Source organism: Elephas maximus, chromosome 14 (genome assembly GCF_024166365.1).
Source record: "Elephas maximus indicus isolate mEleMax1 chromosome 14, mEleMax1 primary haplotype, whole genome shotgun sequence".
Lineage (NCBI taxonomy): Eukaryota > Metazoa > Chordata > Mammalia > Proboscidea > Elephantidae > Elephas > Elephas maximus.
The window spans coordinates 61,838,157-61,864,814 of record NC_064832.1 but is presented as its reverse complement, the minus strand read 5'-3'; the positions used below and the strand labels follow the sequence as shown (position 1 = coordinate 61,864,814).

Below are 26,658 nucleotides of genomic sequence, written 5' to 3'. Positions count from 1 at the left end.
CAAAATAATAGATGGTATAAAATATTTAAGCAACATAAAAAGTAGGCAAACAACCAAAATCCAATATCTTATAAAGAATTTTGTTTTTAAGTTAAAATATATATTTCTCTGATGGAAACAAAATTGGGAGAAATGTACATTTCCTAAAATATACACCATATTACAGGACTAAACCAAATAGTTAAATTTTTTAATTAAATAAAATCATTTTACACTATAGTCAAGTCTTTCCCAAGAGCTTTTTTATGTATGAATAATTACTTTGATATTATTTAATTTTTTTCTTAAAAAAAAAGCTCATCCTTATCACTCAAGAGGAACAGAAAATGGCTTGCCATTATTTTGTCATTTTAGTTAGACTTTTAGTCATTCAGTTAATAAAAAAAAAATAATATCTTTGGGATCTAGTCTTAGCCATAGATCCTTGTTATCTGTTAAAAGAATATTTCTTAGTATTTTCTTTAGTATATATAATGTATTTATTACTATTTTCACAACAAACATAAATATACTACGAGAGAAGTATAAGAGAGTTTTTATTCTGGGTAAATCAAGTATTTATGTTTTTTTTTCTTCTTGTGCTCTGGAAACTATTCAATATTCAACAATCACAATTTAGACAAACATTAACTATCATCTGTGTACAATTAATTGAGATATAAATGTATTTGCTTATTTTCTTAGTGCTAGATTTTTGTGACAGTGAAAAAATACAATGGAGTTCAAATTGGTACCTGGCCAAAGCCACCTTCTCCTAAAATATTCTTCAGTCATTAACCTACAAATAGTTATTGAACTCCTATAATATTTCACATGCCAGGAATGTATTTAAATTATAATAGGTTATTAACATGAAGCAGTAGCCCCTGTTCCTCCATATAAAGATTAAGATTTTTTCGGAAAAAGTAATATTTAAAGTGATTCCTGAAGGAGTAGTCAGAGTAAGCAGACGAATGCTAATATGTTATAAACGTTCCAGATAAAGAAAAATGTGTGTGTAGAGGCTACAGAAGAAAGAATGTGTGGCAGTGAAGAAAGAGTGTATGGCATATTGCAGAAACTGGGATTAATTGGTATGGTTAGAATTAAAGCTTGAAGTGGAAGGGTAGTAAAAGTTAAAGAAAGAATCAGGTCATATAGGACTTGGTCTAATGAGGCATTGAAGGCTGGGGAAATGCCAATAGATAAAGTTTATGACTTTATAGTTTGAAATTAGTGGGTAGATAGTTAGGGGTCTTAATATGAAAACTGAAGAGTCATCCATTGATTTTAATAAGTATGCTTCTTTTGGATAATTTACAGTCTAATTTTCCGGAAATAACTATTTCCTGATGTAAGTTTTATCTGCTTGATCCCAATATTTAGCACAAAAATAGGAAAAATATGCTTCATCTCTAAATTGTTTGTTACAAGGAAAGTGAGAATGTTTAGTCCTGAATTGTTTATCAAAAGAACAGAAAAGTATGTTGGTCAGTTTTCAGCAATTAAGAATGAAAAATGAAAGTGAAATAAAGCCACTAGGAAAATGCTGGTACCCTTGGCACCATCAGTCTCATTAGAGCTGTGGTTGCGGAAGTCAGATGGCATTCAGGTGAGAAGTGTTTGGAGGATTAGGAAATGAAGATAATGAGTGCAGATCACTCTTTAAAGACATTTGGTTGTGAAAGGAATACAAAAGATAAAGCTATCGTTTGAGTAGTTTGTGAGATCAAGGGAAGTTTTTATTCCTTTTATTGTTATATTTTCAGGGTTGAGGGATGCTTAAACATGTTTAAATTCTGATGGGAAGAAATTATATTAGATTTTTTAATTGTATTTCTTGTACCTTAAAGCTTTATGTTGCTGGACCACAATATAGATAAAAAATAGTCTCAGATCATCGGATTTAAAATTCTTAGATTAGAAAGAAACTGTACAGTTTATTTAGGCTGAAGATGTGAGAGTTCAGACAAGAATAAGAAATTACCTAATGTCACATTTTCATTTATCTAAAGATAAAACCTCTATTTTCCAAAATTTTACTGCCTTCCTTATTAAATTAATACGGCTAGATATAGTGACGGAGGAAAGTAGGTTAAATAATGAACTTAAGTTTTTAAAATTACTGGGGTTCTGATATGGAAGGTCTTCTTTAAATTCCATCCTAAATCAAACATCTGGGACAAGGAGTCCTACCCCAGATCAGGAAATGATTTATGAGGAAATGTGTCAGCACCGTGACAATGACTTTATAGGAGAAAATCAAGTCAAACCTACCTAACCATTTCTCTGACAGATTGACCAACCTTTTGGAAAAATGGCTAGTGTTTAGATAGAACACAGAGAGAGTCCAAGCATGAGATGTCATAGGAAAAAAATCCAGGAATGATTTTAAACTTTGGAAAAAAAAAAAATCATAGAGCCTAGCTTCCAGCTTTCTGTTCTGAGACTTACTCTTTCAAATGACTTTCAAATTCTTCAGAAAATGCCCAGGTCTATTTTATATTGAGATAGGTTAAGTTACTTAAATTATGTAAAAGAAGATCTTGTCATGGCAGTGATTAGCTTTTGGACTTTCAGTAAATCCTGTCAAATTCTATGCCCAAGTGCTATTTTATTTCTAAAGTATCGCCAAGTTCTGAAATTGTATTATTCCATTTCTTTCACTATTGACTCTAGCATTGTACGCATCAAAACCCGGGTGACTTCAAAATGAAGTATATTACATTATTTTCTTAGTAACTTTCCCAAGACTATGAAATTCTTAGTGAGGTGTGAAGTTTCTTGCCTTTAGTATTTTAATGAAAAATAGGATCTAAATGGAACCTTTATCCTCAAATCCCTTTAAACTCTTCTGGAGCTATTCTGTAGAATTTCCCCTAATATCTTTTCTTTTAGACCCTATTCATGTAGACTGGGCAACAGACTAGAAACATCAGGGGCTCTTTCGGGGTAGTTTTATTAAACTGTTTGGCAACTTAAAGTCCTGGCTTGATTTTTCTTAGTTATCAGAGAGTCAGTAATAATAGCCCTGGAGGAATTTTGTGATTTTCTGTTCAGTGTGTTAATGTGTAGAAGAATTATGTTGTTCTTGCTACATATGCAGAATTTTGAACTTCATATTCTGGGCTTGTAATTTGCAAACTTGTAAAAGGAAAAATTATAATAAAGCAAAAGTTGTATACATTTCAAATCATTAAAGAAAAACTTGTAAAGCCTAATGAAATCAGGCAGAGTGTATAGACAAATATAGATAACTGAGAACACACATAATTTAAATGGATTTTGATTTGTATGTTTGTAGATTCTTTTGGATTTTCTACGTACATAAGCACATCTAGAAATAATGAGAGATGCATTTTTTAAAAATATAAATCCAGTGGGTTCTGGTCACTTCCCCTTGGTTACATTACACTGGCTAGACTTTCCAGAAAAATGAATAGAAGTGGTAAAACAGATCTTATAGCTAATATCAAGGAGCCCTGGTGGTGCAGTGGTTAAAGTGCTTGACTGTCAACCAAAAGATTGGCAGTTCAAACCCCATCCACTCTGTGGGAGAAAGATGTAGTAGTCTGCTTCCACAAAGATTTACAGCCTTGGATACCCTATGGCTTGGTTCTATTCTGTCGTAATAGTCACTGTGAGTCAGAATCGACTCAGTGGCAATGGGTTTTGGTTTTAGTTTATAATTAATATAAAGAAGGAAAATGTTTCCAGTAAATATGATGCTATTAGTTGTTTTAGGTCTCTGGGTGGCAGGAACAGTTTGCCCTCAGCTGCTTATCTAAAAGTTGGCAGTTCTAACCTACCCACTGGCATCATGGAAGAAAGCCCTGATGATCTGGTTCCATAAAAGATAACAGCTGATAACAAAAACAGCAAAAAAACAAACAGCCTAATCAAAAAATGTGGGTGAAGAACGTGAACAGATATTTCACCAAGGAAAATATTAAAATGTCCAGCAAGCACATGAAAAAAAAGACCAAAGTCATTAGCCATTGTTGTTGTTGGGTGTTGTTGAGTCCACTCCAACTCAAAGGCAAATCAAAACTACAAAGAGATAACATTTCACCACCGTAAGAATAGCAATGATTAAAAAAGAAAAGAAATGGAAAACATTAGGTGTTGGTGAGGCTGTGGAGAAACAAGAACACTCATCCACTGCTGGTAGGAATGCAAACTGGTACACCCAATGTGGAAAAGAGCATGGCAGTTTCTCAAAAAGTTGAACATAGTTCTAACACGTGACCCAGCAATTCCACCCTTTGGTACATACACAAAAGACCTGAAAGCAGTAACGTGAACAGACGTAAGTACTCCAGTGTTCATCAGAGCACTATTCACAATAGCCAAAAGGTGGAAACAACCAAAATGTTCATCAACTGATGAATGGATAATCAAAATGTAATATATATATATATATATACACAATAGAACATTACTCATCCATAAGGAGGAATGAAGTCCTGATGCGTGCCACAAAGTGGATGAACCTTGAGGACATTATGCTGAGTGAAATGTCAGTTATAAAAGGACACATATTGTATGATATTCCTTATATGAAAGAAGCGAATATGTAGAAACCAAAAGTAATTAGTAGTTACCAGAGGTGGAAGGGAGAGGGAAAGAAGGTTTTTTTTTTTGGTTTTTTTTGCTTAGAATCTATTAAAGATATATTAAGGTGGTTGGGGTAATTTGGAAAAAGGAAAAGTCGCTGCATAACTTGAATAATATAATCAATGTCACTGAAGTGTGCTTGTAGAAACTGATAAATATCATATATGTTGTTGTGTGCGTATTACAATAATAAAAAGAAGTACACAGAAAATAACAACAGCAAAAAGATTACAGTCAAGAAAACCCCATAGGGGTTGCCAGGAGTAGGAATGGACTCAACAGCAGCGGGTTTGGTTTATTAGATGCTTTTATATGGTTAAATTGTGTTCCTGGAGCCCAAATTAGTTGTGACGCAGCATCCTTTTTATATATTCTATATTTGCTAGCATTTTGTTTTGAATTCTCGAAACAATATTTGGGGAAAAGAATGACCTATAATTTGTTTTTCTTGTGACATGCTTCTCAGGTTTTGTTTCAATGCTATCCTCTAGATATGATTTACCTATTTGCCTGGAGCCCTTCTGGCACAGTTTAAGAGCTCAGCTGTAACCAAAAGGTCAGCAGTTCAACCCATCAGGTGCTCCCTGGAAAACCCTATGGGCCAGATCTATTCTGTCCTATAGTGTCGCTATGAGTCATAACTGACTCATTGGCAATGGGTTTGGTTTGGTTTGTTTTAGATGTGAAAACCAAATTAATGCAATTAAAGATGTTACTGATTCAAATCTATGTTTGGATATTCGTATTATCTTGGTGCTTTCCTGTTCCTGTTACACATAGGATATAGCTGTCACGGGGGGCAAATTGAGAGTCTGCGCATTTACCAGAGACCCATATACTTGAGTGATCCCTAAATTAAAAATTATGTGTCTTGAGTTCTACTTCACTTCTTAGCCTCCTACAAGCCATTTTCTTCTTGTTTAACGGCACTGGGTTTTTTGTTTTTGTTTTTTTTTTAGTAATGCTCAAGAAACAGCAAATGACTCCAGGGTAAAAGAGGTACAGAATGATAATCTTACTTAGTTGAGTTTTCCTGCTTGTTGAGATCTTCATCTCTGAAATTCTGGTTGCCTCAAGCCTCCAGAATTCCAATATCCATCCTATATTATATTGGTGGTTTTAACTTCTCCTTTTTCAATAAAGGGCGGTATTAAAAAAAAAAAAAAACTCAGTGGTGAAACAGCCTATGACTTTTCAAAATCTCCAACTTCGTTACATGTGCCTATTAGTATTTAAAATATTTATAAATGCTGAACTAATACATTCTGTATACTTTTTGGTTTAACTAATTAAGTGCCAAATATGAAACAATAATTGTCTTTGAAATTTAATTGTCAACAAAAAAATTCCTCATTTTTTTAAATAATAAAACACCTACTTCTGTAAAGCAACATTATGTAAAACATCCCAAGAATCATAATTATCTAGAATGATATAATTAAATTAGCTCCTTCAATATCACGTGAAAAACTAATATTTCATTAGTAATTACTTTTAGAATAAGTATATTAATATATTACTATTTCAGTGATTTTTTTCAGACTTAATAACTACAGCATAATAATTATGGACATGTTTTAATTTTTTTTTTTTCGTTAAGTCAAGATACAAAGAGATAATTTTCTATTCATTTATTGCTCACTAGTGTATAATCAGAAAACCTGGTGGCTTAGGGGTTAAGAGCTGTGGGCTCCCAACCAAAATGTCAGAAGTTCAAATCCACCAGGCACTTGTTGCAAACTCTATGGGGCAGTTCTACTGTGTCCTATAGGTTTGCTATGAGTAGGAATCGACTTTGGTTTGGCTTTGGTTTAGAGTATAACCATTTAATTTGAAATAAATTTTTCTGAATTGTATTAAAAATGATAAAATAAGGACAGTAACATGAATTTTCGCTATGAAATTCTCAAAGTCTGTCTCTAGGTCTGGAGAATCGGTGGTACTTTATGAACACCGTCTTTCTTTTGTGGTTCACAGATTGTCAGCAAACTGCCATTCTCTGACACCTCAAAGTGATATGGACTCCAGTAGCTCTGAAGAATTCTACCAGGCCGTTCACCATGCAGAGCAAACCTTCAGAAAGATGGAAAGTTACTTGAAGCAACAGCAACTTTGTGATGTTATCTTGATTGTTGGGAACCGAAAGATACCTGCGCATCGGTACAGTAACCTTTATTTATTGAGCATATGTGTCATGTGTTTAGAAGTGATAGGATCTTATATGTAGATTGGAGAATATTCTACTATAATTGCAGACTTGAGAACACATTTCTAAGGGACTTTAGGTCTTTTTATTCTTTCAGGGAATAGGCCCTATTTATAACTACTATAATTGCTATTTTAAGTAGTTAATTTTATTTAATAAATAAAGCATGTGTAAATGATTTAAAAAATAAACTTTTTATAACAAGAGATAACTATGGAGAAAAAGTACTCATCTTTGTCTGACTCACATTTATACTAAGTGGAAATCAATTATAATCTAGGCAGATGTATATTTGCATAAGATCTGAAACGAGACATGCTTTTCTGTCATTTTTTAAAGAAAATCATGTTATATTGAAGACATTATTTGTTTCAACTAGGAAATTTAATGTGCTTCATATTTACTTCTTTATTTTGTTCTTATTGAAAATTACTTAATTTATGATAATGTTATTCCCAAGGCTCAATATATTTGAAAGCTAACCCACTTACTACCACCTTACTTATAAAAACTCATTAAATTTGATTTTGGTTTTATACTTTATTTTTCTAATTATTTCTTGAAATTTTAAGTGAACAAAGCACTGTTATTTAAGTCAGATATGATTATTTCAAAGAGTTGAGTCCATGTGCAAGCAGCCTTAGACTATCTTGAAGTATGTCACATTTAATACTATTAATACTGTGAATTTAATAAAGAATTTAATAAGAAGGGTAAATTATGCAAGTATACAAAAACATCTTAAATGCTTTCCCTATCCCATATTTTTAAAAGTAAGTGATATCATCTGGATAATATATGTTCACCTAAGCATGGATTACTAAAAATATAGCTATATTACTACCATGATAGCAGGATGAACATGTAAGTACTGAATCCAAGTTTACACTGAGAACATTAAGATGTGGACATTGAATTTTCAGTATTGGAAACATATAAGAAGGAAAAAAATGACACTGAATAACTAATCAAGATCATTTAGACTTTCAATCTGCCAGCTAGCTATGCCACAAAGTCTAATAATATACTATTCACATTTATTTTTCAAATATTACTGTGAAATTTCATTATCATAGGTTAGAGAACAATTAACATAAATCATCACTATTATTGAAAGAAATATTCAATACTGTAATGTGTCTAGCAAAAATGCAATTATTCTCTGTTTTTATCTTGCTAGCATCCTTTGGTTTCAAAAGCAATTATAGCTTGAATTAATGATAGAAAATCTTAAGAGTAGTACCTTTATGATTATTTAAAATTCTTGATTATTAAATATCACACAGATAATGATTTACTCATTCTTAACCTTTACTTAGAATTTTGAATGATAAATAATTCCTCAAAGTAATTCTTAAACATAGTTGATTTAATTTTTATTGCTCTCATAACCTTGAAATTTAGTTATGACTAACAAAATATGTGACTTTAGATTTTTTGTTTTTGGGTTTTTCATACTTTTCAGTAATTAATCTATGCTGAGGTTGTGTGTAAAAGCAACCTTATTTCACTTTCTCAGGTAGGTTTAAAATTAATGAGCTATGGAAAATTAAAAGCATAATAAGACAATATTATGAAATACAGATATTTTTTCTCTTTTTTAACCCCAAATAAATTAAGCAATAACTAATCTTTTCTTTATTTCCAGTTAAAAATAAAAAAATAGAAATTCTATTACATTCTTCAGGCTAAGCGATAGTATTGCTAATTTGAGAGTATAACTAAATAATTTACTGTATTCAGTTTACAAATTAGTTAAGTGATTAGTTTTCACATGTTGAACATACTTATTAAAAGATGGACTCGATCAACTCAAAAATACATTAAAACATAAGATGTTCATTATTTTTTAATGACAGTTGTGTTTCATTTAATTTATAGCATCTTATTTTATAATCTTTTATTGGTATTAATTGAACATTTTCTCTTCTGAAGCACATTTTAACTAACTTATTGAACAATTCCTTGTACTTATAATACCAAAACCAAATAAACCAAATCCAGTGCTGTCGAGTTGATTCCGACTCATACTAAAAAAACCCATTGCCATCGAGTCGAATCTGACTCATAGCAACCCTATAGGACAGAGTAGAACTGCCCCATAGAGTTTCCAAGGAGTGCCTGGCGGATTCGAACTGCTGACCCTTTGGTTAGCAGCTGTAGTGCTTAACCACTACACCACCAGGGTTTCCTTCCAACTCATAGCAACCCTATAATACCCCACATTATTTTTCTTATTACTCTTTTATCTAGTTCTTAATATTATTTTATAAATGATTATGCAAGTAGCTTTATAATAATCTTAATGACTAAAAAATAATATCACTTTTTAATTTAGGTTACTCTAAAAAATCTCAGCAATTAATTACTTAAATATGAATTTACATGAATATTTAAATTTTATGCATTTAGAATATATTAAAACAAAGACATTATTGTCAATCAACTACACATTCCTTAAGAGTAATAAGAAAAATTTTATAGTTTTATTTTGTCATCATGTCTATATTAATTCAAATAAAGTTTCATATTTTCTTTACACTATGATTAAAAATGCTAACATTTTCTAGTTACAAGTAATTTATATCCTTACAATTCTAAGCCAAACAAATATGAACACACATGTGAAAAAGATATTTATGGGGAACCAAAAAAAAATTGTGTGAAAAATTACAGATATAATGTGTCCCCTAATTTATACTTTAACCCAATGAAACAATTGCAATTAATAGTGGACATTTTTAGCCCTTTGCTTAAAAGGAAAAATCATATTAGCAATAGTAAGCAAGTTGATGATTTTAAAATTATACTCATCTTTTTATTAGCACAGTTAAGTATTGTCTTTGGGCATAAAACATGGCGATGCAATAATAAAAACCAAATCCACTGCCTTTGAAAAGATTCCAACTCATAGCGACCGTATAGGACAGAGTAGAACTGCCCCCATAGAGTTTCCAAGGAGCACCTGGCAGATTCCAATCGCTGATCTTCTGGATAGCAGCCGTAGCACTTAACCACTACGCCACCAGAGTTTCTGATGTAATAATAGCATTGAAAAATGAGGGAATGGTATAACAATCTCAATGAAAAAAGAAACAATTTGTGTTTAGATGTACTGCTTTTTCAGGAAAGGCGTTGCAAGCTAGTAACATAAGTACTCACTAAATATTGAGTCATAAGGATCATAAATATTTAAATTTCATATTAATTACCTCAAGTCATTCAAAACTTTCAAATATATTCTTATTTAAGTGAACAAAATTTTACCTTTTTAAAAAACACTCCATAAAATTATTTATATGCTGGTTATATTATGTCTAGGTTTTTATCCTGATGTAGGTTGCAATTATCAGTCCATTTATAAATGGCATGTCTGTTTAGATATGTTCAGGTACAGCTACCTACATTTTTTAGTAAGGTCTGAAAGGCCAGTAGAACATAAAGGTGATACATTGATATATTTTCTTTTGAAAAATAATCAAAATTATGAATTCATCTCTACTACAGGCTCCAACAGAAATCCGAAAAGAAATATGACCTTCTCACAAGTAGCCCGAAATAATTGATTAGCAACAAGTGAACTAAAACTTTTGCATGTAAATCCCTGAATACCAGACACAGAAGATTATTTGATAGGTAGGCTGCTTGTAATCAGGACTGTCAGATGCTGCAAATTAGACTGACAAAATCAATATTAATAATTGGGAGCTGAATATTCCAATGGTAGGAGAACTGCAGGCCTTGTCATTATAAGGTTGTGATATATATGTGGTACGATTCAGCTAGAGAAAGCTTTTTATTTTTCTTCTTTTTCTTCCTTTTTTAGTAAGAGGAAGGGCCTTGGACAGAAATAAATGAGAAATCTATAAATATCTAAGATCATCTGATTTGTAAATAATGTTATTTATAATTTTTAAAATTATATGTTTATAAACAAATTAAATATTTATAAATTGACATTATAGAAACAGTCTGGAAAGATATACAATACACTGTCAGCAAAGCTTACTTTTCGGTAGTTGGGCTTAGGAAGCAGGATGAAGGAGTGGCTATTTTTTAAAAATGTATGAAAATATTGTATATATATATATATAGTTTGAAATATTTAGAATGATGTGCAATAAATTAATGATTAAATGAAAAAGAAAATATCAACGTTTGACAAGGACAAAAAGGATCTTGCACTACTGATCAAAACACTGGACATTTCAAATGTGTAATATTTTCATTCTTTCTCCATCTTAATTAATTAATTTTAATAAAGTTTTATTATCTTAATATTCTTATAGTGAACTAAAGGAGCCCTGGTGGCACAACAGTTGAGCACTGGACTGCTAACCAAAAGGATGGCAGTTCAAACCCACCCAGTGGCTCCACAGGATCAAGACCTAGGGGTATAATAAAGATTATAGCATAGAAAAGCCCATTTCTACTCTGTCACATGGGGTTGTTCTGAGTACAAAATTGACTCAGTGGCACCTAACAAGGACAACAACAAATGTCATGTAAACACTAGTTAAAGATAAAATTTACAATTGAAATGATACATTTCCCTTCACTTAAATTAGTACAGTAGAGAGTAATCATTTTTGTGAGTAACTTAGATATTATTACCTAGGAATAAGCAAGTAAAATTGCTTTTCTGTTTTGATAGAAAATTATTTACATAGATTATCTTTGATGGGAAAGGAATAATTCATTTCTACCATTTTATTAAACCCAATGCTCACCTAAATCTCTCAATCAGCTTGATAGTTATAACAATTATTAGAATCAACTGCAAATTGATTCCAAGTGCAAGAGGTAATAACATTAAGGAACAAGTAGCACATATAAGAGTAGAAAGAAAAGATTTTCGGAGGACTTGAGTTTGAAGTCAACCTAGGAGAAAATAATAGGTATGCTATTTTAGGTAGTAAGAACAATATGGACAAAATAAGGAACTAAAGAATATATATATGTATATGTGAAAATGATGATGATAGTAGTTAGATGAATGTAGAAGGGGTTATAGTGGGAAATTACACTGTAAAAGTAGAGAAGTTTGAATTTGTGATTAGAAGTTAATGTAGATTCTTGAGGTAGGGAGAAACAAAATTAAATTGTTAGTAACCACGCAAACAATAAGAAACAGTCATAATGGTGCTGAGTCAGAATGGACTGGAGGGAATGGGTACTGTGTGAAATCCTTAAATGGAAGAAAGTCCTAATTTTTCCCCTCTTTTTTTAATAGAATAAAAAGCTGAGGTATGGAAAAAGTGAAGAATTTTGTCAAAGTTATGCATTTAGTAAGTGTTAGAAAACAGTTCAAATCCAGGAAGTTTGGCTACGATAGTAACGCCTTTAACCTCTATAATAGTTTGGCTATCAAAACTTACGAAGGAAGCTGTGAAAATGGTAGAGCTTTAAAAAGTGTACAAAGAATGGCCAGAGCAGAACCTAGTAAAATAATCTGGGAAGCTATTGCAGTTGATCCAGGCATGAAATAAGGACTATATGAATATAGAGAAAGAGATAAATTGAGAAATGTGCTGTCATAAGTCAGGTTCCCTAGAAGTAGAGCCTGAGACAGGAATTCAGGTATGTGTAATCTACTTAAAGGTGTCCTCAGGAGAAAGGAAAGCAGGATTGGACATAGGAAGGAGCAAACCAAGGGTGTGTTCCAGCTGGAGCCTTACTTTAGTCTGACCCCCTAATAAGCTCTGCAGGATGACTTGTTCCAGAGTTGGTACCATGCTCTGGCAAATGGGCAGCATTTCACAGCCTGGTTCTATTAGTCACTGGCATTAGATTCACCCTCAAGGTGAGGGTGAGGGTAAGGGGAGGTTATAGAGGTTGGGAATAAAATGAGGGAAGCAGGGGCACATACATTATCAGGGAGTGAGGCAGCTCTTTATTGGGCAATTCTCTGGGCAAGGGACAGCTTGGAACCAGTAGCTGCTAATATCATTGTTTCCGGGAGCACAGGCGTGCCTTGCAAAGGGGTAGGGAACTAGCCAATCCAACGTAAAAGAAAGATGGATTTTGTGTCATATTGATATAAGCAATGAAGAAGAAGGATATTTAAACGATGATTTCATTATTTCTACTTTGCAAGTTTAACGTATTGGTGTACCTGTTAGAAACAGAGAAGGGTAAAATGAGTTTATTTTAGTTTTTGAGTTTAGCTTAGGGCATACTGAAACACTATTGGGATATTTGAAGAGCAGTTGTTATAGGCCATATAAGGATTATTCTAAGGCATTGATCGTTAAGCCAAAAATTTAGAAGCCTAAAAAAAAAAAAGAAAGTGGAGCAATGAAAGGGTCAAGGAGTAGGAATGGAATGAGAAGTCAATAAGAGGTAAGCTAAGAAAATGTGTACTGCCTTAGCTAAGAAGGGGATTTAAAGGAGTGGGAGGTCAATAATATCAAACACCGCATCAAATTGGAGTGGAGCTTAGACAAGTTTTATAAATTTGGAAGGAAGTAAATTTGTGGTGACCTAAATAAAAGATTTTTCAGAGTGATTGCCTGCACACACACAAACTCATACACACATACTATACCCAAAACCAAACCCAAACCCAGTGGCCTTGAGTCGATTCCGACTCATAGCGACCCTACAGTACAGAGTAGAACTGCCCCATAGAGTTTCCAAGGAGCGCCTGGCAGATTCAAACTGCCGACCCTTTGGTTAGCAGCCATAGCACTTAACCACTATGCCACCAGGGTTTCCATACATACTATATGTATATATATATATATATATATATATATATAAAAATATACACATATAAAAACATACAGTATATATATATATATATATATATATATTTGCTAACTTTTAGAACCCCAGACACCACTCACAAAGCTGAATGAAGAACATTTTCTTAATGAATATTGTCGTGCCAATTGACCTAGATGTTCCCTGAAAGCCATTGTCCCTGGACCCCCCTCCCCCCACTCTGTTCCTCACAGCGTTTGGTTGTTTTCAGAAAACTTCTTAGCTTTTGGTTTAGTCCACTTGTGCCGATTTCCCCTGTATTGTGTGTTGTCCTTCTCTTCACCTAAAATAATTCTTGTCTGCTATGGTTTTTTATCTAGTTAGTGAATATCCCTCTCCCTCCCTCCTCACCTCGTAACCATCAAAGAGTATTTTCTTCTCTATTTAAACCTTTTCTTGAGTTCTTATAATAGCGGTCTCATACAATATTTGTCCTTTTGCAACTGACTAAATCCAATCAGCATTGTTCCTTCCAGATTCATCCATGTTGTGAGTTGTTTCACAGACTCATCCTTGTTCTTTGTCATTGCATAATATTCCATTGTGTGAATATACCATAATTTGTTTATCCATTCATCCCTTGATGGGCACCTAGGTTGTTTCCATCTTTTTGCTATTGTAAACAGTGCTGTAATGAACATGGGTGTGCATATATCTACTTGTGTGAGTCCTCTTACTTTTCTAGGATATATTCCAAGGAGTGGGATTGCTGGATCATATGATAGTTCTATTTCTAGCTTTTTAAGGAAGCTCCAAATTGTTTTCCAAAGTGGTTGTACCACTTTACATTCCCACCAGCAGTGTATAAGTATTCTAGTCTCTTCACAACCTCTCCAACATTTATTATTTTGTGGTTTTGGGATTACTGCTAGCCTTGTTAGGGTGAGATGATATCTCATTGTAGTTTTGATTTGCATTTCTCTAATGGCTAATGATCACCGATATTTTCTTATGTATCTGTTAGCCACCTGAATGTCTTCTTTGGTGAAGTGCCTGTTCATACCGTTTGTCCAGTTTTTAATGGGGTTATTTGTCTTTTTGTTGTTGGAGCTTTGCAGTATATTGTACATTTTAGAGATCAGATGCTGATCAGATTTGTTGTATCCAAAAATTTTTTCCAGTGTATAGGTTGTCTTTTTACTCTTTTTGGTGAAGTCTTTGGATGCACATAAGTGTTTGATTTTTAGGAGCTTCCAGTTACCTAGTTTCTCTTCCGCTGTTTGTGCATGGAGAGCAATGCTTCGTATTCTGTTTTATGCCATGAATTAGGGCCCCTAACATTGTCCTTATATTTTCTTCCATAATCTTTATTCTTTTAGATTTTATATTTAGGTCTTTGAGCCACCTTGAGTTAGTCTTTGTGCATGGTGTGAAGTATGGGTCTTGTTTCATTTTTTTTCAGATTGATATCCAATTATGCCAGCACCATTTGTTAAAGAGAGTGTCTTTTCCCCAAGTAATGGACAGTGGGCCTTTGTCAAATATGAGCTGCTCATGAGTGGATGAATCTAGATTCTCAATTCTGTCCCACTGGTGTGTGTATCTGTTGTTGTACCAGTACCAGGCTGTTTTGACTACCATGGCGGAATAATATGTTCTAAAATCAGGTAGAGTGAGGCCTCTCACTCTTCAGTAATGCTTTACATATCCACAGCCTCTTCCCTTTCCGTATGAAGTTGGTGATTTTTTTCTCCATCTCATTAAAAATGCCATTGAAATTTGTATTGAGATTGCATTGTATATGTAGATCACTTTGGGTAGAAGAGACATTTTGACAATGTCGAATCTTCCCGTCCATGAGCAAAGTATGTTTTTCCACTTATGTAGGTTTCTGCAGTAGTGTCTTCTAGTTTTCTTGGTATAGGTCGTTTCCAGCTCTGGTTAGATTTATTCCTTAATATTTTATTTTCTTGGGGGCTATTGTAAATGGTATTGATTTGGTGATTTCCTCTTCGAAGCTTTTTTTGTTGGTGTAGAGGAATCCGAATGATTTTTGTATTTTTATCTTGTAGCCTGATACTTTGCTGAAATCTTCTATTAGTTCTAGGAGTTTTCTTGTGGATTCTATGGGGCTTTCTGTGTATAAGATCATATCTTCTGTAAATAGAGATATTTTTACTTCTTCCTTACCAATTTGGATGTCCTTTATTTCTTTATCTAGCCTAATTGCTCTGGCTAGGGCCTCCAGCACAATGCTGAATAAGAGCGGTGATAAAGAGCATCCTTGTCTGGTTCCTGTTCTCAAGAGGAATGCTTTCAGGCTCTCTCCATTTAGGATGATGTTGGCTGTTGGCTTTGTATAAATGACCTTTATTATGTTGAGGAATTTTTCTTGTATTCCTATTTTGCTGAGAGTTTTATCATCAATGGATGTGGACTTTGTCAACTGCCTTTTCTGCATCAATTGATAAGATCGTGTGGATCTTGTCTTTTGTTTTATTTATGTGAACATTTACATCGATTGTTTTTCTAATGTTGAACCATCCCTGCATACCTGGTATGAATTCCACTTGGTTATGGTGAATTATTTTTTCAGATGTTGATGAATTCTATCGGCTAAAATTTTGTTGAGGATTTTTGCACCTGTGTTCATGAGGGATTTTGGTCTGTCATTTTATTTTTTGTGGTGTCTTTTTTTTTTTTTTACCTAGTTTTGGTATTAGGGCTATGCTGGCTTCATAGAATGAGTTCGGGAGTATTCCATCCTTTTCTATGCTCAGAAATGCCTTTAGTAGTAGTGTTATTAACTCTTCTCTGAAAGTGTGAGAGAATTCTCCAGTAAAGCTGTCAGGACCAGGGCTTTTTTTTGGGGGGGGGTGGTTAATTACCTTTTCAATCTCTTATTTTGTTATAGGTTTATATAGTTGTTCTACCTCTGTTTGTGTTAGTTTAGGTAGGTAGTGTGTTTCTAGAAATTTGTCCATTTCCTCTAGGTTTTCAAATTTGTTAGGGTAAAATATTTCATAGTATTCTATTATGATTCTTTTAATTTCAGTTGGGTCTGTTGTGATAGCACCCATCTTATTTCTTATTTGGGTTATTTGCTTCCTCTCTAGTTTTTCTTTCGTCAGTTTGGCCAATGGTTTATTGATTTTGTTGATCTTTTCAAAGAACCAGCTTTTGGTATTGTTAATACTTTCCATTATTTTTCTATTCACCATTTCATTTAATTTGCTCTAATTTTTATTATTTTCTTTCTTCTGGTGCCTGAGGGATTCTTTTGTTGCTCTCATTCTATTTGTTCAAGTTGTAGAGTTATTGTTTTGATTTTGGTCCTTTCTTCTTTTGGGATGTATGTGTTTACTGCTATAAATTGACTTCTGAGTATTGTTTTTGCTGTGTCCCAAAGGTTCTGGTAAGATATGTTTTCATTCTTATTTAATTCTGTGAATTTCCTTATTCCGCCCTTAATTTCTTCTATAACCATTAGTTGTTGAGGAAGGTGTTGTTCCATATGTTTGATTTTTTTCCCTGCTTTTTCTGTGATTGATTTCTACTTTTATGACTTTATGGTCAGAAAATGCTTTGTAATATTTCAATGCTTTGGATTCTGTTAAGGCATGCTTTATGGCCCAATATGTAGTCTATTCTGGAGAATGTTCCATGCACGTGGGAAAAATATATATACTAGGTTTCTTTTAGGTGGAGTGTTCTGTATATGTTTATGTCATGGATTGAATTATGTCCCCCCAAAAAATGTATCAGCTTGCTTAGGCCATGCGTGGTTGTCCTCAATTTTGTGATTTTCCTGTTTGTTATAAATCATAATCTTTGCCTGTGGTTTAAAGGATTAGTTTGGGATTGTAACACCACCCTTACCCAAGTCAGCTCCCTGATCCAAGGTAAAGGGAGTTTCTCTGGGGTGTGGCCTGTACCACCTTTTATCTCTCAAGAGATAAAAGGAAAGGGAAGCTAACAGAAAGTTGAGGAATTCATACCACCAAGAAAGCAGCATCAGGAGCAGAGTGCATTCTTTAGACATAGGGTCCCTGTGCATGAGAAGCTCCTCGACATGGGGAAGTTTGATGACAAGGAATCTTCCTCCAGAGCTGACAGAAAGAAAGCCTTCCTCTGGAGCCGACACCCTGAATGTGGACTTGTAACCTGCTAGACTGTAAGAAAATAAATTTGGGTTTTAGTTTGTTTGTGTCTTTAAGTCTAAGGTGTGTCTCTTGTATGCAGCATATAGATGGATCGTGGGTTTTTTTTTTTTTTTTATCCATTCCACTACTCTCTATCTCTTTATTGATGAATTTAGTCCATTTACACTCAGCATAATTATTGATAGGTTTGAGTTTAGTGTTGTCATTTTGATGTCTTTTTTTGTGCATGTGTTTTTTATTGACAGTTTCTTTGTTCCCCTTAATTTTCTGTGCTGTGTCATTTTTCTTTGAGTATTTTCTTTTCATTTTTTCATTATTGTTGAGTTTGTATTTGCTGAGTCTTTATGTTTTTCTTCTTTTTTTATTTTGATGTGTAGAATTATTAGTTTCCTTTGTGGTTACCTTTATATTTACCCCTATTTTTCTAAGTTTAAACAAACCTTTTATTTTTTTATATCACCTTGACTTCCTCTCCATGTGAAAGATCTATGACTACATATTTTAGTCTCTCTTCTTTGTTTTAATGTTGTCATCTTTTACGTAATGATGTCTTTGTTTCCATATTTTTAGTGCTTTAGCTTTGACTAGGAAACTCTGGTGGCGTAGTGGTTAAGTGCTATGGCTGTTAACCAAGAGGATGGCAGTTCAAATCCACCAGGCACTCCTCGGAAACTCTATGGGACAGTTCTACTCTATTCTATAGGTTGACTATGAGTCAGAATCGACTCAACGGCAGTGGATAGATGAGCTTTGATTAGTTTTTGTTACTTCTCTATCTGGGTTAATATCTGGTTGTGCTGTCCTGTGTTCTAGTCTTGGGTTGTTATCTGATGTTGTTGATTTTCTAAATTAGGACTCCTTTTAGAATTTCTTGTAATTTTGCTTTGTTTTTTTCAAATTCCCTAAACTTCTGTTTATCTGGAAATGCTCTAATTTCCCCATCATAATTCTTGGCTGGCAATTTTTTTTTTCCTTCATGGCTTCATATATGTCATCCCATTGTCTTCTTACCTGCATGGTTTCTGCTGAGTAGTCTGAGCTTAGTCTTACTGAGTCTCCTCTGTAGACAACTTTTTGTTTATCCCTAGCAACCCTTAAAATTTTCTCTTTATCACTGGTTTGGCAAGTTTGATTATAACATAATTATAAAATTGGTGACTTTCTTTTGGGATGTACATATGTGGGATTTGTTGAGCTTCTTGGGTATCTTCTCATCTTTCATGACATCAGGGAAGTTTTCTGCCAACAAATCTTCAACAATTCTCCCTGTAGTCTCTATTATCCTCTTCCATTCTGATACTCCAATCACTTGTAAGCTATTCCTCTTGATAGAGTCCCACATAATTCTTAGGGCTTCTTCACTTTTTGAAATTATTTTATTTGACTTTTCCTCAAATAAGTTGTTGTGAAGTGTTTTATCTTCAGTCTTCCTAGTTCTGACTTCCATTGCCTCAATTCTGCTTCTATGACTTTCTATTGAGTTGTCTAATTCTGAAATTTTATTGTTAATATGCTGGATTTCCATTTGCTGTCTCTCTATGGATTCTTGCAACCTTTTAAGTTTGTCATTATGCTATTCTATAATCTTCTTCAGTTCCTCTATTGCTTTATCTGTGTTCCTTATTTTGTTCTGCTTTTTGCCTGCTCTCCTTCTTGATCTTTTAAAGAGTTCTGTATATTATTTGTATTCTACCTCTGGTTATTCCAGGAAGTTCTCATCTTCTGGCAGATTTCTTAATATTTTGTTTTGAGAGCTTGCTGAAGCCATCATGGTCTGCCTCTTTGTGTGATTTCATATTGACATTTGTCTCCAAGCCATAAGTAAGTTATTGTATTTATTTATTTATTTATTTATGTTTGCTTACAGTGTCCTGGCTTCTTTGTTTTGTTTTGCTATGCCCAAATAGTCTGCTTCTGTGAGCTAGTTTGATTATTGGTGCCTTTGAAGCTCTAATGTCCTGTCACTTGGTGGTTAGATCTGTTACTAGGTATGTGAGCCCAGAAGTTCATTTACTTTTCTTGTATGGATATAGCTCATGTGTCAGGTAGTTGATCACCACGTGTGTGGTCCAGGCTCTCACCTACAGCCCTAAACGTGTAGGGGTGATTGATCTAGGCACAGGTATCTGGCTACAATAGGGGTAACGCTTTGAACAAGGCAGGGGGCTGGCAGCTGCCCCTGACAGTCTGAGAGGAAAGCATGCCCCTGTCCCCTAGAGTGCATAGGTGGGTGGGTTTTGTAGCTAGGCTATAAGCACCCAATGCTGTTGGCTGTAATGGCTAGGAGGCACCACTTATTCTGGGACCCCTGTCACAGAGTGGCTAGGTGGTATGGGTGGAGCCACCAGTCCTCAAGCCTTGATGTGGGTAGGTGAGGACTCTGCTTAATAGGCAGAGTGGTGTCAAATGTCACAAACCTGCCCCTCCACCACATAGCTGATGCAGTCAAAGTTAGGCTTCAGGTATATACCCTGTTTTACTGGGCTAATGAAGGCCTACACTGTTGAAATGGGCCCACACAGGTCTACCCGGGGGGTGAAAGGCATTCAAAGTCCATGGACCTCTTATGCCTGTGACTAGGCAAAGGAGTTGTGCTTGCCCTGAGTTCCTGGTTTAGGGGAGCTGACAGATTATTTTTTTCCTGTTTGTTAATTTGTTCCCTCTCCAAGGCTGGGAGAATGGCTCAGGACACTTGACGGGTCCTACTTTAGGCCCAGAGGATGTGGCAATCTCTGAAGCCAGCCCAGGACCTGATGCAGAGCAGGGAGGGGCCAGGTAAATGGGAGAGAAATTTTTCCCAAAGGGGTGTTTTTTGATTCGTGTGGTAGGTTAGACAGACCTTGTCTTTTGTCAGTTTAGCACCAGTTTTCACTGGCTCTGGAGGCTTGAGTTGACTCTCTGCCACTTGGTTTCTTCCGATGTAGATATAGTGTTCCAAGCGCCACTGTTTGTCTCACTGTGCACGCCAGCCTATCTGGCCTGCAAAGTGTCAGTTCCTGCTGGATAAGGTCTGGCAACTCCTCGCTACTTCTGAACTGTCTCTCCCTTCCCCTGCCACTCAGTTCAATTCCTCAGCTTTGCCTTTGATGTTCGGGGTTCCTAGATTGTCATATATAATCAATTCATTTGTTTTTTTCAGATATTTGCTGTAAGAGGGAACAAGGAAGCTTCTGACTACTCTACAATCTTGTCTCCGCCTCCCTTCCAAATTTCTTGGCATAGACGTGTGACCACTTCCAGCTCCACATCCATTTCTTGAAACATCTCAACTGGTGTTCTGCCAATTCCTGGGGCCTTGTTTTTTGACAATGCCTTCAGTAGAGCTTGGACCTCTTCCTTCAGTATCATCAGTTCCTGATCATATACTACCTCTTGAAATGGTTGAATGTTGACCAACTTTTTTATTTTTTAATAGTGACTCCTTGGAAACCCTGGTCGTGTAGTGGTTAAGTGCTACGGCTGCTAACCAAGAGGTCAGCAGCTGGAATCCACCAGGCGCTCTTTGGAAGCTCTGTGGGGCAGTTCTACTCTGTCCTATAGGGTCGTTATGAGTCAGAATCGACTTGACGGCACTGGTTTTTTTTTTTTCGCTGTGTATTCCTTCCATCTTCTTTTGATGTTTCTTGGATCTTTTAACATTTTCACTATAGAATCTTTCACTTTTGCAACTTGTGGCTTGAATTTTTTCTTCAGTATTTTCAGCTTGAGAAATGCAGAGTATGTTCTTCCCCTTTGCTTTTTTAACTCAAGGTCTTTGCACATGTTATAATAATACTTTACTTTGTCTTCTTGATCCGTCTTTGAAATCTTCTGTTTGGCTCTTTTACTTCATCATTTCTTCCATATGCTTTAGCTACCTGACATTCAAGAGCAAGTTTCAAAATTTCTGTTGACATCCATTTTGGTCTTTTCCTGACTTTTTAATGCCCTCTTGCTTTCTTCATATATGATGGCCTTGATGTCTTTCCACAACTGGTCTGATCATTAGCATTCAATGTGTCAAATCTATTCATTAGATGGTGTCTAAACTCAGATGGAATATACTCAAGGTCATACTTTGGCTCTTTTGGACTTGTTCTAATTTTCTTTAGCTTCACCTTTAACTTGCATGTAAGCAATAGGTTGTCTGTTCCGCAGTCAGTCCCTGGCCTTGTTCTGACTGATGATATTGAGCTTTTCCATCATCTCTTTCCACAGATGTAGTCTTTTTTGATTCCTGTGTATTCCACCTGTTGAGGTCCGTGTGTATATTTCCTGTTTCTGTTATTGAAAAAAAGGTATTTACAATAAAAAAGTCATTGGCCCTTCAAAATTTCATCATGAAATCTCCAGCATAGTTTGTAGCACAAAGGCCATATTTTCCAACTACTGATATTTCTTCATTTCTAACTTTTGCATTCCAATCACTAGTAATTCTCAGTGCATCCTGATTGCACGTCCAGTCAATTTCAGACTGCAGAAGTTGGTAAAAATATTCACTGTCTTCATCTTTGGCCTTAGTAGTTGATGAGTAAATTTGAACGATTGTCATATTAACTGGCCTTCCTTGTAGGCATATGGATATTTTCCTATCACTGACAGCATTGTACTTCAGGATAGATCTTGATTTTTTTTGTCAATAAATGCAACACCATTCCTCTTCAAGTTGTCATTCCCAGCATATTAGACCATATGATTGTCTGATTCAAAATGGCTAATACCAGTGTATTTCAGCTCATTAATGCCTAGGACATCAATCTTCAAGCATTCCATTTCAGTTTTGACGATTTCTAATTTTCCTAGATTCATACTTCCTACATTCCATGTTCCAGTTATTAATGGATGTTTGCAGCTGTTTCTTCTCATTTTGAGTCATGCCACATCAGCAAATGAAGGTCCTCAAAGCTTGACTCCATCCACATTATTAAGGTCAACTCTACTTTGAGGAGGCATCTCTTCCCCAGTGGTCTTTTGAGTGCTTTCCAATCTGAGAGGCTCATCTTTTGGCGCTAATTTTTTTAAGAAGTAGGTCCTTCTTCCTTGTTTTTCTTAGTCTGGAAGCTCAGCTGAAACCTGTCCACCATGGGTAACCCTGATGATATTTGAATACTGGTGGGATAGCTTCCAGCATCACAGCAACATGCAAGCCCCCACAATAAGACAAACCGACAGACACATGTTTAATTTTTCTTTCTTTATTTAAAGATATAATCCTGGAAACCACTCCACGTCAAGTTTTATAAATTTTGCTTTTATAAATGTATGGATGTACTCTAATTTATTCTACCAATATATGGGCTTTTTGTTTTGTTTTCAATATTTTACAATTATAAGCAAAATTGCAACAAATATTTCTGTGTGTGTGTATTTCTGTATTGTTGGAAACATTCTCAGGCTTAATTCTCTAGAAGTATGATTGCAATGACAAAGGAAATAATTCCTGTATTTTAATTAGGTATTGTCAATTTCCACGTGTAATGGTTGTGACATTTTGCCTTCCCATCAGAAATGTATGAGAAAATCTTTACCCCTTTAGTTTCACTCAAGTCCAATTTACCCATTAAGTATAGTGCCTAAAGCCCAGAATACACTTGGGAGCCCACTTTTTTTTTTTTTTAATTTTCCTTTATAGTCAGAGAACAACAAAATATTGGCCTTTCAAATTAAAGAATATATTTTAATATATATTTATATATTTAGTATTAATCTTTAAACCAATGCAGACGTAATATTTATTGCTTATTTTCTATTTATTTATTCATTTGTTTTGTTTATTTAGAGAAAGGACTCAAAAGGCAAAAGTGCCAAGAGCCCAAAAGACTCATAATACAGCCCTGTTTTAGCCAACAGAGAAAGAATTGGCCTTTTTTATTTATTAGATAGGAAGTGCTATCATAATTTAGTTTGAACTTGTAGTTCTCAATTTTGAACAAGTAGCCCTGGTGGTGCAGTGGTTAAGAATTATGGTTGCTAACCAAAAGGTTGGCAGTTCACATCCACCAGAAACTCCTTGGAAACCCTGTGGGGAAGTTCTACTCTACCCTTTAGTTCACCAGGGGTCAAAGTTGACTCAACAGCAATGGTTTTATTTTTTTTAACATGTTAATTTTGAACAAAGTTTAAAGTTTTTTTAAAAACAAACAAGACCATTTGTATGGTTTTTTTTTTCAGAATTATCTGTGTAGGTTGCTCATTTTTCTCTCTTTTTGGTGTTTTTGTCTCTCAAATCTGTTTGTATTACATGTTAGTATTTTATCCCAAATATTTTTTATTAGATTTTTTTAAACATGCAAATATTAACGTGGCTAGAAAAATTCAAAATTATGCTGTATATTATACTCAGAGAATTTGTGTGTGTGTGTGTTGCTGACATTTTCTTTGTTCTTACTCTCCTGTGTTGGATTTCTTTTGTTTGTGTTTTTTCTTTTTTCATTTCTTTTTGTGTTCGTGGATCTTGTGTTTACTGAGACTTTGTTTTTTTCTTTATTTTGATGAATAGTTTTGTTAACTTTTTTCTGTTTACCTTGAAATTTACCCTTATCTTCATATGTTTGCACCAGTCTTTTATTACTTGATATCACCTTGCCTTCTTCTCCATTTGAAAGTTCTATACCTACACCATTTATTTCCTCTTTTATTGTTCTGATGTTGTTCTCATTTACAGACTAACCTCTCTGGTTCTCTGTTACAAATCTTTTAGTTTTGGATAATCCTTTAGAGTTCATTACCTAGATTGGTATCTGGCTGATTCAGCCTTGCATCCTAGATTCAGGCTGTCATCTGATTTTGTTTGTTCTCAAACTGAAGGGGTCACTTTAATAATGCTTTTGAATTTGGTTTGGTTTTTACATATTCCCTTAGTTTCTGTTTATCTGGAAATGTCCTAATTTCACCATTATATTTGAGTGAGAGTTTTGCAGGATATATTATTCTTGGTTGACAATTTTTTCTTTCAAGGTTTTATATATGTCATTCAATTGCCTTCTTGCCTTCATGGTTTCTACTGAGTAATCAGAACTTAGTCTTATTGTTTCCCTCTGTATGTGACTTTTTGTTTTTCTCAAGCTACTCTCAGGATTCTTTCTTCATCTTTGGTTTCAGTGAGTGTGATTATGATATGCCTTGGTGATTTTCTTTTGGGGTCTATCTATATGGGGCTTGTTGAGCTTCTTGGATGGTCAGCTTTTTACCCTTCATGATATTAGGAAAGCTTTCTGTCAGCAATTCTTCAATGATCCTCTCTGTGTTTTCCATTTTCTCCCCAGTTCTGGAACTCCAATCACTTGCAAATTTTTGCTTTTAATTGTATCCCACATCATTCACAGGGTTTCTTCATTTTTTTTCTTTCATTCTTTTCTCTGATTTTTCCTCAATTAAAGTAGTAGACAAGAATTTGTCTTCAATTTTGCTGATCCTGCCTTCCATTGTTTCAAACATGCTCTTCAGACCTTCTATGACACTGTCCCTTTCTGAAATATTGTTTATCTTTTTGATTTCTAGTTGCTTTTTTGTATGATTTCTACTGAATTTATTTTGACATTTTGTTCCTGTATTATTTTCCTGAACTCTTCCATTATTTTGTCTATCTTTCCCATGATTTTGCTTATGTTTTCCATGATTATGTCTATTTTTTCCCCATTTTTGTCTGCTTTTCCTTCAATTCTTGAATAGCTCTGACTTGAATTTCCTATCGAGTAGTTTGGTGCCTTTTCTTCTACCAGAAGATTATCTGGTGTTTTATGTTGGATGCCTACTCAAATAGTCCTGTTTTTTTTTTTTTTTAACATGTTTTGATACTGTCTGCTGTCTTTGGGATGTTCAGTAGTTATTTTCTTTGTTTATTGATTGTAGATTTGTTTGTTTCATCCTGCTTTTTTCTTTATTTGATTACGTCCAAGTAGGGACGCTGTGCTTTCTTTGTTGTTTCCTCATCTGTAGACATGATATTCCCCACCACCTCATCCAATGAGCAGGACTAGTTGCTCAGCTATGGTGCAGCAGGGCAGGTCCAGCAGAAGGCGAGGGGCTGGGCTGGGTTGTTTGTGTCATATACTGGAGCCAACAGGGCAGAGCTGATGGTCCAGGCAGGGCAGGTTCTGTTAGACCATGCATATGCTGCTCAGGGATGCAATGTTCATTGCATAGTGCAGATAGACAGGAAGGCAGGGGGAGGTTGTGATGTGTGGAGCTAAATGGGTGTGAGAAAGAGAGAAACTAGAGCCAAAAACAAAAACATAAACAGTGCTGAAGGAGCCTACTGTTGGAGCCACACAGACCCAGGGAAGCCATGTGCCACTGGCTTTCTAGCCAGGTGATGAGACACAGCCAGTCAAGAACGGACAAATATAGCACGTGCAGCTAGATAGCAGGGAGAAAAGAAAGGAATGAAGGGAGACAGAGAGATAAGAAACTAAATTTTAAGAAAAAGGAGGGAGAAAGGCACATGTAGGTAGGTGATCTGGAGAAAGGAATGGAAATAGTGTAGAGAGAGACAAGAAACTGAGAAAAAAATGCCAAGTGGTTGGGAGGAAGGAAAGGAAGGGAGATAGAGAGAGAGAAAAGAAACTGAAAGAAAAAAAAAAAAAAAGAAGATTAAAAAATGCCCCAAGGGAGCTGACTGGAGCTGGGTCTCCAGCTGAGTGGCACTGCACAGCCCATCACAAAGACGCAGAGATGACACATGGCACCAGGTGTTCCGTAGAAGGGTAAGGAATGAAGATGGAGGGAGACAAAAAGAAAATGAGAAGAGAAAAAGAAAAAAAATGCCCTGAAGGGGCCACCTGATGTGGAGGGGCTGAGCAAGGAAGTGGCTCCCCAGTGGCATGACATTGCACAGCCCATCCAGAAGGAGCAAAGATGGCACACAGTGCCAGGTGTTCAGGAGCCAGGAAAGTAGGGAGAGATTAAAAACTGAGAAATAAAGAAAAACAAAGAGGAAAAATAATTTTTAAAAATTCTCTTAGGTATCTCACTGATGTGGCAGCCCAGGCCAGGGAAGTGGCTCCCTAG

General features: G+C 35.0%; 1 protein-coding gene across 2 annotated transcripts in view; it reads left to right on the top strand.

Annotated features, from left to right (window-relative positions):
• Nucleotides 1-26,658, top strand: part of KLHL1 (kelch like family member 1) — a 474,296-nt gene that overhangs the window by 159,075 nt on the left and 288,563 nt on the right. The window contains exon 2 of one of the 2 annotated variants that reach the window (XM_049853060.1): nucleotides 6,574-6,756. The exons of the other annotated variant lie outside the window; for it this stretch is intronic. Coding sequence (XP_049709017.1) covers nucleotides 6,574-6,756 — 183 coding nt within the window. The remainder of the gene's footprint in view (nucleotides 1-6,573; nucleotides 6,757-26,658) is intronic. 2 annotated transcript variants of the gene reach the window in all.